Source organism: Festucalex cinctus, chromosome 1 (assembly GCF_051991245.1).
Source record: "Festucalex cinctus isolate MCC-2025b chromosome 1, RoL_Fcin_1.0, whole genome shotgun sequence".
Lineage (NCBI taxonomy): Eukaryota > Metazoa > Chordata > Actinopteri > Syngnathiformes > Syngnathidae > Festucalex > Festucalex cinctus.
Window position 1 is genome coordinate 11774650 of NC_135411.1, and position 12347 is coordinate 11786996.

Here is a 12347-nt window from a genome sequence, read left to right on the forward strand (position 1 = left end):
TAATTGCTGCAAAATGGAAACAGATAGAATCATGCTTTTTTTTTTTTTCCTGATGAAAGAAGAGACTTTAATCTTTCTTTTGGTCTTTTATAGCTATTGAACACAATATTCTGTGGGACTTGCAAAATCAGTCAAAATCCAGTAAAATAGAGTAAAATAGAGTGAACGGGATTGCTTCTGTGAAAACGGCTGGGAGTGAATGAGTTAAATATATATGTGTATATATTAGGGATGTTCTTTCCCACTGTTTTTCAGGCCGATATCAGTATAAATAAACTTGCCTATAAGTATCCGCACTAAGTACTCATTGATACCAAGTGCCGATACTTGGAGTACTTTTGATACATACAATTTAATTTAACAAAAACTAAATACATATATATGAGGAAAAATGTGTCAAACACCCACAGTACAGTGGCAACTACTAATGTGGATGAATTGCTCGATGTTAGATTTTTGTTTGTCTTTAATATCGGTTGCCCATCCCTAATACATATGTATCGTATACCGTATATAGTTTGATCTGTAATGTTAAGGTATTTATTTGTTTAGGGCCGGTCATAAAACTTTGACACCATAATGAACCTAAAATGGCCACTTCGGACCAAATTAGCCGACTTCCTGTCATTTTGAGCATCCTGTAGGATCTTGAGACTTTTTTTGTGGGTCAACTCATGATGGACATGCCTACCAAATTTTATGTTTCCAAAGGAAACAGGCTTTAGTTGCATGTTTTATGGCCAGTCATAAAACTTTGCCTACATAATGAACCTAAAATGGCCGCTTCGAGACAAAATAGCTTACTTTCTGTCATTTCAAGAATAAGTTCTTGAGATTTTTTTGTGGGTCTCATAATCGATACGCCTACGAAATTTTAATGTTGCTCAGGAAAACTGGCATTTGTTGTATGTTTTATGGCCAGTCATCAAAAAGTTTGCCTCTATAATGAACTTAAAATGGCTGTTTCAAACCAATATGGCAGACTTTCTGTGTAATTTTGGCCATGGGTTCTTGAGACTTTTTTTTTTTTTTTTTTGTGGGTCTGCTCATGACAGCAACGAGAACAGACCCCCCTTGGTGGAGGTAATAAATAAAAAGCAGATCTTGTTAAAATTCCGCTGGCTTGCCACTAGCTGCGCAAGTCGCTCGGAGAATCTCAATCCCGCTGGGGGGTCGAGACGGGAATACTGACGAGCCTCTTCCTCTTTCCTGACGAGCTCAAAGTGCGGATTTGTCACACGCTTGTGGTGAAAAAAAAAAGAAAAGAAAAGAAAACAGTGATGTGGGGCATCAGCTCCATCAGCTCGCAGCTGATTGCTAACATGTCAGTGCGGCCAATGGAATAAAAAATAAATAAAGAAAAAAGAAAAAAGAAAATCTGTTGATAGCGACCCACCGAAGCGAGAACAATATGTCAGTGGGACGGATATGCATCTTTTTCCTTGATAGGGAGACAACACGACGTCACATTTGGCTGATGTGGCAATTCATCATTCTAAATTTAGTAACGCTGATGTTCAGGTGTAGGAGACTTTTAGCGCCTACACTGCAAAAAACACGTCTGCTTAACTCATTCACTGCCTTTGACAAGTATACTTGTCAATTGTATTTTTTAGAGCGGTGCTAAATGGGGGCGAATCTGATTATGCTCCACTGTAAATATCAAACTTGGAAACAACTTTACTGATGCCCAACCACCGGTAGATGACATCATTGCCCCATTTTATAGGAAATAAACACAGTTTCAGAGTCCATGGGAGAAATGGCTGTATTTTGGCAAACCTACATTTTTCTGCTGTCAATTATAAAAGAACGGGACGGGACAAAAAGTAGGGAGTCTATTCTGTTATTTGGTAGATTCGGTTTATATATAATTATTGAATGTAATATCACGTGAGTATTGGAAATGTAAAAATTTTCTATAATGACTGGCAGTGAATGAGTAGCATTTTCATTTTTATTTTATTTCGGTAACAATATTGTTTTTGAATTTTTGTTTGAATTTTAGTTTTATTTTTTTCCATTAGTTTTAGTTAACTAAAATAACCCTCAATGGCACATTTTTGTTTTGTTTATTTTATTTGAACTGAGTCAAACGGCATTTTTAGCATATGTCGCGGGCCACTGAAAAATGGACGGCGGGCCGCAAATGGCCCCCGGGCCGTAGTTTGGACACCTCTGCTCTATGTTAATCTTAAAATGATCTTAAAACACTTATTCTAAGCAACAAATCAAGGAAATTAAATTTTAAAATAAGCTGTATGCACTTATTCTAAGTAACAAAACAAGTGATTAAATCTTAAAATAAGACATAAACACTTAATCTCTTTTGTTGTTTTTTTAAAAAAAGAATAAATCACTACTGAAACAGAGGATTAAGTGTCACTCTTTATTTGTACTTTAAGTTGACTGTCAAGCAGGGAGATGGCACCATTTTTTAATTGCATTTGGTTTGACTCAGCCTGGGATCGAACCCACAACCTCTGTGTCTGAGTGTAAACACTCGATCACTCAACCACGGAGCTGTTACCCTGTTCACTGGAAAGAGGGGCAATGAGCTTAGTAAGTATGACCCGGGAATCGCTTACAATAAAGTGCTGCAGTATGTTGTAGGGTTGTTTTAGCTTATTGTGCATAAAAAATAGCCAATTTTAAGATTTACAAACTAAGTGAGAAATGAGACAAATAATCTTAAAACAAGATTAATAATCTTGGAAATTCTGCTCTTGCAACGTATATCATTCTCAAAACAAGACAAAGAACAATATGGCTTGATATAAGCATTTAAGTCTAGGTTAGATATCTGATTTTTTTTTTTTTTTTTTTTTTAAGTGAACAGACTCTTAGAGCATTTTAGCTTATTATGCGTGAAACTTAAATTTTAGGATTTACAAACTAAGTAAGAAATAAAAGTCAAATAATCTGATAAGATTAATAATCTTAGAAATTCTGCTCTTGTATAGTAAATAATTCTCATAACAAGATCAATAAGACTATCTGGCTTTATATAAGTGTTTAAGTCTTGGTTAGATAGCTTAAATTTGCAGTGTAAAATTCTTCCTCAATTGCGTCTGGGCAAATTTTCCATCTGATACTAATATTTTGGTTATTTCAGGCATTTTAAAAAAATGGATCTCTGTGGGTTTTTATCTCCCCTCCCCCTCCCGCAATGCCTCCAAGCGTCTTTTGTCTCGTGCGCTCGGAGCGTTCTGGCCGCAAGCGTGATTAAGCGAGGGCGAAACTTATCTCGTTTTGAGCTTCGCACAGGATGTGGCTAAAAAAGGTTGCGAGTCTCCAAAAGGACAATACGGAGTCGCACATGTTTATCTAAGCTGCTCAAGCTTTCAATGATGTTTGCGCTTCTCAACATACAGTTGTTGCGTGTTGGCTGTTTACCCTCAGCACACTCATGATGCCTGAAAATTTGAACTTTTTTTTTTTCGCATTTTAGCATTTTGCACAATGTTAAAAAATGTGTTACTTTTTAACTAATCAATCACACAATTTTCCAGATTTAGTCGTGATTAATCACGATTAATCACATTTTTGTACTTCTGCTTGTGTTTTTTTTTTTTTCTTTAAAGCTTGTAACTGTTTTTGAACGATGAATTGCATTTGCAATTAAATGGCGGTTTGACAACAGGCGATTATGTAATCGTGAAAGGCTGCGATTTAAATGCTCATTCAAATGGAGCGTAAGGAGTGAAGGGGGGGGGGGGGGGGGGGGGGGGGGGGTTGGGCTGGAGCAGGAACGTCACCGCTGGCACCAAAAAGTGTACATAATTTTGGTGAGTTTTTTTGTCTCATGAGACCTTGAGATGAGCGTCTAAAATGTTTAATCTGTTTGATTTTGGTAAAAAAAAAAAAAAAAGTAAAATCTAAATAGACATGCTAAGCCAATTTCAATTTGCAAAATGAAACTGACTTCAGTTCGATCAGCCATAGGTGGGTTAAAAAAACAAAAAACAAAAAAAACAAAAACAGTATCCAATCAGAAGATGGAAATATATATATATATATATATATATATATATATATATATATACAGTGGTACCTCTGGTTCTGGGAGAAAGTTCTTAAGCAGAAAATTTTGTAAGTAGAGACGCATTTTCCATGTAAATGCCCTAATCCGTTCCAAGCCTCCCAAAATTCAGACATAAATGTTTTATAAAGCATAAAAATGCATCAAAACTTGTAACAAATACATGTTACAATTAGATTATTGCACAATAAATGAGAGTTGTGCATAATATAAAAAACAAAGAATAGAGTAAAGAATAAAAATGATGGTCATTTACCTTTTTAACTGCTGTCCTCATCGCTTTTTGCCCTCTTTGGTTCATGTTCTCCTCTCTCAGAAGTGTTTTTTTTTTTTTTTTTTTTTTCCTGGTGTTTTGAAAAGAACTGATCCATGGATGTTTGCTTTTTTTTTTTTTTTTTTTTTTTTTTAGTGAGCAAACGCCCGACTGGTGAACACTTTTTCTGGGCGATTCTTTTAAACAAATTCTGAAACTTCCGGTATGGCGAGGCATCTTTTTCAAAAAAAAAAAAAAAAGGCCCGTCTCGTCGCAATTAAAAACTTACTGTGCCTTCATCAATCACCAATTGTTTGAATTTTTGCGCAAATTCGTTGGCCGTTAGTTCATACGTTTACGAAAAACTATCGAACACCTCATGGGCCGCGGGATGAATGATGAGGACGCTGTATAGACACCGATCTAGTATACGCTGAAAGATACCTATGGTAGGAAATAGCCATAGCCGAAAGTATGTTGCGTTCGGTAATGTATTTTTACCTTTCGTATCTAGAAATTTCTTTCGTAACATGAGGCAATATTTTCCCGTTGAGGCGTTTTGTAACTCGAAAATTTCGTATGAAGAGACGTTCGTAAGTAGAATTTTTGTTCTTATTTTTGTTCATGAAACCCTTTTTTGAATTTTAGTTTTATTTTGTTCGAGTTTGTTTACTATAATAACTTTTTTTCCAGAGCCCTGGAATTCTCAATGACTTTCCATTCAATTTCAGGCACGAGTCCTTGAGAATTTTTTTGTGCATCCTGTCATGACAGACAGACATCTGCGGTGAATTTCGTGCTATCAAGTGGAAACGGCATCAGAATTTCCCTCAACACGAGCCCCCGTTCTGCCCACACGCCCAACTGGAATGGAGGCTGCGGCGTTTCTGACCTGTGAGCTGATGGTCACCGGCCGCCGGGGCGATGCGGAGGTACGGCGTGGTCAGCTGAGTCACCAGAATGGCGGCTGAGCGTGACAACAGGGTGAGTAGATCCACGACGCCATGCAGAGGGTGGAGAGAGAGAGAAACACACGCACGCAAAAAAAAAAAGAGAGAAACCACACGGACTCACAACACTGCCAATATGAGGACACTTAATGGACAAAAGTATTGGGACACGTGAGTAGGACAGGAAGTAAACGAAATGGTTCACCCCACGCTGATGCAAACGTTTTAGTTGATTCCAAAATGGTTTTTGACCACACCAAAGTCATCAAAACATACTGGGACAGAAATCAGTAAGAGGTGTGTCCCAATATTTTTGTTTAGAAATAGGAAATTGAATTATGATTCTTTACAACAGCATTCTTGCTTTGCCGTGGATGAGACAATTATTTTTTTTTAATTGGTTTTTCACCACAGCAAATTAGTTTTTCAAAATTCACAAATTGGCTGTGGGTCAAATGTTGCTTTCCATTCAGATTTTCATACTAAAATGTTGCAATGAAACTTTTGATTTGGAATCATAGCTGACAAAACGTTGCTTTTGGTTGACAACTCCAAACACATTTCTAAGTCAGCAGTTTGACAAATTAAGCAAATGGACAATCGACTTGGAGCTTGAAGAGTTCAAGCACTGCATTGATGCAAGAATCGGATCGATTTTGAATGATTTTGAACAAAAGTAGTTGGAAATGAATATCAGCATCTTTTTTTTTTCCAAAATTTTCAGTCCAATGCCTAATTGATGTAATAAATAGGACAATTTTAACAATCTTGCTTAAATTTAAAAATATAAACATCAATCCAAGAATCCTATTGATTGATTTTCTGACTATGTAGCTGGAGAAAACTTTTTTTTTTTCTTTTTTTTTTTCAAAATTTTCAGTTAAATTTGCAATGAATTCTGGCTTTTATCAATGCCCAAATCTCAGGTTTTAATTAATCTGAGAAGAGTTGGTCGAGACAGTTTGAGTCAAATTATTTCATGTCCCAATTTCAACCTAATTACTTTTTTTTTTCAAACTTGATGTAGCAGTCCGACAGCAAAACAAGAAATCCAATTGATTTTTGGTTTGTGACAAATTATCAGTAGATCAACTTAACTTTAACATCTTTGAAGATTTAAGAGTTGATGGTTGCAATGAAGCCTTTATTGGTTTGGCCACAGTGTGAACACATGAAAAATGACAATAAAAAAAACAAAACAAAAAAAGTTTCTTTACATTGTAAATGCATGCTCTGCTACAAAATTCATGCAATTCATTAGGGGTTGAACCAACTAGTTGACATGTGACTAGGTCGTCGTTTTTTAATTGTATACTATTTAGGGGTGTCAGGAGATTACAATTTTTAATCGTAATTAACTGCATTACTTTAACAGTTATCTCGATTAATCACACATTTTATATCTGTTTTAAATGTGCAATAAAATGTCCAATATATTTTTTTCTAAGTTTTCATACTCTTGTGAACATAAAAGTGAAAAAAAACAACTAATAGAAATATGGCTGCATCTTTTAGTCGTTGATATAGTAATTTCTTAATAATTCAGAAAATTTAGTAAAAATTAAAAAGATGTACTGTAAAAAAGGAGTGTGATATTGCTTTGTGTTGAGGTCATTTTTCTGCCACAAGATGGCATAATTGCATTTGTAAGACGGTTACAACTCAGTGTATTTTTCTTTTCATATTAAGAGCTATCGAAATTTATCGAAATTCTGCATGTTTAAAATTGTAAAATACAACTTGAACCCAATCTCCACAAATATATGCTTTATTATTAAATTTATTACCGCTAAATTAATCGTGCATTAAAAATTGAGTGGCATTAAATGAAGTTTAAATTAATTCAAAATTAACGCACTATTTTTGGCACCCCGAATCTTACATTACATAAACTAGCAAGAAGCAACTCTGCAGTTGTATTACGTGAAACAGTGTTAGAGTTTTACAATTTCCGACTTTTTGTGTGGACCATGAAGGTGCCAGAATGGGAACGGATGAGCGAGTAACCTCAATGGAATTGGATGAATGAGTCAAGAGGGTGGGACTTGAATGCACATATTTAAAAAATTGGAGGAAAAAAAAAAAAAAATATATATATATATATATATATATATATATATATATATATATAATCAATGACATCATCAATTAATTGATGTTCAATCAATCAATCAATCAATCAATCAATCAAATCAATTTATTTATTATTATTTATTTATTATTTATTATTATGACTACATCTTTAGTCGACTACAAAAAAAATCTTAAGTCGTTCAACCCCTACATTTAAGCGTCTGTTAAAAAGTGTAAATCTGTTGGAGGCGGCCACACACAATCTATTAACGATCTTCAAATGCGTCCTACCTTTGGTGGCGACCCGGACGCAGTCGATTTTGGTCTCCTGTGCAAAAACAAGGACGGGAGATGGGACAGAAAAGGGGATTATTATTATGATGGCAAAAATGCAGCTTGAGCAGGGTACGCACGTATTGATCGCCGGCGTGTGCCCCGCTTTACATCGATACGCCAGCACTAAAGCAGCACGGCTCCGCCGCACGTTGAGTGACTGCGACAAAAGAACATAGTTGAATAGGAAACCCTCGGTGCATATTAGCAGCGACGAGCTAGCCGACAGCGACATGCAGTCGATTCCAATGCTTAACAGGCTACTTTTGGCCTCTAAAAAGTTTACCGCTCACCGAAAGAGCAAAAAAAAGAGAAAAGTTTGCCAAACACTCGAGCGCTGAAAAGAAGAAAGGACACAGGCACAGGGACAAGGAGGCTGTGAGTGACACAAAGGGCACGGACGGATGTTGCGTCCCTGAGCCGGGCCTGCCAGACACTCACCGGCCTCTTTAATAGCCAGGAGCAAAACATTCTGCCTTTACAATCGCATTGAATTGAATTTGATGCTTCATGATGTGTTGCAGCACAGACAAACTGCAGAATGAATCACTCCCATTGTGTTCAAGGTTGCACTTGTTTTGATGCACCAATTTGAGATATGCAAACATTAGATTCTTTTATTTATTGTCTAATTAAGGTCAATGCTGAAGAAGTGTAGTCCACATTTTAACAAAATTAAGTTTTAAAAAAACTATCGGCCGATTACCAGTTTGTCAGATTATACCGTGGTTTTAAACAGTCTAGGTTTTAATGACGCTAATACCAGCTGTCACTGACATTAATTGCCTTCAATTGACTGTCATGGAGGAGGAGGAGAGAAGGAGGAACTCTGTTGAATAATGTGCATTGTCCTTAAAAAAATAATAATAATAATAATGGTGCCAGCGGGTATGAGTTAACCCCAAGGACAACATGAGTAGCCCACAGGTCTGTTCTAAAAATAGTTCACCAGTGATGAAACACTGTGACTCATTAAGAAGAATTTTAAAAAAGTAAGGAGAGTGCTAACATTTATTTATTTATTTAAAATTAACTCTTTCACTACCTGACATTTTAGAAAATTTCAAAATTTTCAATACCCACGCGATATTACATTCAATAATTATATATAAGCCGAATCTACCAAATGACAGAATACAATAGAATACTTGTTGCCCCGCCCCGTTCTTTTATAATTGACAGTAGACAAATATAGGTTTATCAAAATACAGCCATTTCTCCCATGGACCACTCTGAAAAATTACAATATTGACAAGTATACTTATCACCGGGAGTGAATGAGTTAACATTGTCCCAAACATTCTTTATTTTGTTTAAAAAATTAAAATAGATTGCGTTCATTGGAAAAACCTGCTATCTCCAATATCTAAAAAAAAAAATACAAAATAAAAATAAAAATAAAAAAAGGTCTTTTTATTTTTTTATTTTTGTAATTTTAATACTGTGATACTGCAATATTTTTGCTTAATCTTACCTGAATCTAATATTGGCCCACGCCTAGTTTATTATTTATATTTCTTTGCATTATAATTGTAATTTTATTTATGACTTACTGACTTATGATTACGTTTGGTTGAAATTTGTGAAATTGTCATAGTGAATGCTTACAACACTGTAAGTCAAACAGTTTAGTAAGCAAACCAATGTAACCAAAGTATATAAACTGTCTTTTATATACATGTTTGGTGCATTTGACTTGATTTGAGTGAAACAGTTGTGTCCAAACTTTTTCCACTGAGGGCCACGTACCGAAAAATCAAAGGATACATTTCACAGATTTTTTTTTTAACATCAAAATCAGTCAATCAGATGATTACGTTTGCATATCTGTGTGTTTTTTTTTTTAACTGCTACCAGTAGGCGCTCTATAAGGCAAATAATTTATGATTTTACAAGATTTTGGGGTGGTGGAGTCCAAGTAACCCACCAGGAAATATCAGCACCTGCACCGAGCACCAGCTGACTCCCATCTCAACATTAAAAACACGAGCGATCTGTCGTCTGCTGACCATTTTTAAAGCAGTTAATTGGCAATCATTCATGCGATATGTTCGCAATTTGGTGGATGACACCATTGTTACTTGTGAAACATATTTTTCTTTATTCATTAATGTTGTGAAAAGAAAAGTTACTACATGTTTAATTGTCAATCGTTCACTTATAACGTGACATATTTGGAAAAGCTCTACATGATGTAAAACAAATTTATTACAGGTATATGTCATTTTTAGTCGATGGCGTTAGCAGTTTAAGAATGGATGGCGGGCCACAAATGGCCCCCGCACCATAGTTTGGACACCCCTACTCTAAGCCCAAAAATATTATGCATAATACATCTGATATTGCTCATTGCAATACAGATTAATTTATTGAATTTATTGATGTTCCAGGGGTAACTCGATTGTGTCTAGGACCCCGAAAAAGTATATGAAAAAAAGTCCTGATTTCCACAGTCACTAAACTCACGCCGGAAAAGTTTGAGTATGTGTTCTATTCTGGAGTGCCAACTGGCTAATTGAATTCAGGCGGGGCCTGCCGTTATTACCGCTGCCCTCCCGGAACGGACGTGCGGCCGCTGCTCAAGGAGCCCGGCGGTCGCGCATTCTCATTCAGCTCCACCGGCTGGGGCGCGCGCTGCAAATTGCTATCGAGCGGGCAAGCGAGGAGGGACGGGAGCGAGGGTCGCGTCGCATCCACTTGAAGACAGGGGGCGGCGACCTGTACCATCGCTCGGCTGGCCCGTCGCCGCGGTTGCTACGCCTGTGATAATTAGCGGCGCACAGCAGTCTGCACTGCCTTTTGAAACACAGTTGGTGCCTTGTCTGGTTTAATTCCTTCCATGACCACCGGGGGGCGGCATAATGCAAACATCGAGGCACACACGAAGACAAGTTTCCCAACTGACAGCATCTACGTGGGAGCGTTCCAACATTTTAAGGAACGGAAATGTGAACAAAATGGTCTCACCCCGTTTGCGGTGCTGACGGCCTGGTAGTAGACGCTGTAGCTCTTCTGGGGCAGCAGCGGCGCGTTCCAGTACCCGCTGTAGGTTTTGTTGTCGCCAACGGTGAAGGGCTGCGGCCCGTGGATGCCGCCGGCGGGGAACTGGGCGGCGAAGTAGTAGTGCGAGTTGAGCTGCGTGGCGTTCCGGAAGTGGATGGGCACCGGGTAGCAGCGCAGGATCTCGGCAGTGCCCCGCGCCCGTCTCGGACGCTCCTCCTCCACCACCACCTGGTAGGCACTGTGAAGACAACATGAGCTAAGTCTGATTCTGATGTAAAATCATGTCCACAAAGTCATTCAGTAGCGCCCCATGAGTTACCAAAAAATAAAAAATAAATTATGCACAGGATTCGTAGTCAGTGTTTCCTCGTTTTCCGCTGGGGTTAGGTTCCAAAAAATACCCGCAATAAATGAAATCCGCGAAGTGGTTAGCTTTATGTTTTACAATTCTTATAAATGTTTTAAGGCTCTAAAATCCCCTAATACACAATTTAGACACTTTTTTCATTGAGGCATTTACATGTTCTCACATTTCTCTCTTGTTCAAACATTGATAATGTTCAAAACTTCATACATTTTCTAAAATGGGTATATTACTGCAAAAAAATATGCAAAATTGCACTTAAAAAAAAATCCGCGATACAGCGAGACCGCGAAAAGTGAACAGCGTTATAGCGAGGGAAGACTGTATTCACAGATTATTTTTTTTACCCCCAATAATTATTTTAATACATTTATATTTTGGTTTATCAGCATTTTTTGAAGATTTTTTTTAAGTTTAATTTTTATTATTTTATGTATTTATTTTTTTGTGCAATTTAATAGTCGTTATATGTGGATTTTTGTGATTCATGGCCTGGCATGGTCCTTATCCACAAAATCATCCATTTGATTTGAAGCAACCATTCTTGTTTTTGACAACTCATCACCACAAGTGACAGAGCAACTGCATAGCAACTGCCAACTTCATCATCACAAGGGACATAACAACTGCCAACCCCATCACAAGGGACATAGCAACTGCATAGCAACTGACAACATCATCACAAGGGTCAAAGCAACTGCAAACATCATCACAAGTGACATAGAAGCTGCTCAACTCATCACGAGGGATATAGCAACTGCATAGCAATTGTCAACTTCATCATCACATGGGACATAACAACTGCATAGCAACTGACATTATCACAAGGGTCATAGTCACTGCATAGCAGCTGACATCATCACAAGGGTCAAAGCAACTGCAAACATCATCACAAGTGACATATCAGCTGCCAAGCTCATTACAAGGGATATAGCAACTGCATAGCAATTGCCAACTTCATCATCACAAGGGACATAGCAACTGCATAGCAACTGACAACATCATCACAAGGGTCAAAGCAACTGCAAACATCATCACAAGTGACATATCAGCTGCCAAGCTCATTACAAGGGATATAGCAACTGCATAGCAATTGCCAACTTCATCATCACAAGGGACATAGCAACTGCATAGCAACTGACAACATCATCACAAGGGTCAAAGCAACTGCAAACATCATCACAAGTGACATAGCATCTGCCAAGCTCATCACAAGGGATATAGCAACTGCATAGCAACTGACAATATCATCACAAGGGTCAAAGCAACTGCAAACATCATCACGTGACATAGCATCTGCCAAGCTCATCACAAGGGATATAGCAACTG

At 37.4% G+C, this 12347-nt stretch overlaps 1 protein-coding gene across 6 annotated transcripts in view; it reads right to left on the reverse strand.

Moving 5' to 3' along the window:
* LOC144015910 (receptor-type tyrosine-protein phosphatase mu) overlaps positions 1-12347 on the reverse strand; it is a 267193-nt gene that overhangs the window by 79794 nt on the left and 175052 nt on the right. For all 6 annotated transcript variants that reach the window (XM_077516393.1, XM_077516421.1, XM_077516411.1 and 3 more), the window contains exons 12-14: positions 10619-10892; positions 7610-7646; positions 5188-5262 (exon numbers count right to left, since the gene is read on the reverse strand). In XM_077516393.1, coding sequence (XP_077372519.1) covers positions 5188-5262; positions 7610-7646; positions 10619-10892 — 386 coding nt within the window. The remainder of the gene's footprint in view (positions 1-5187; positions 5263-7609; positions 7647-10618; positions 10893-12347) is intronic.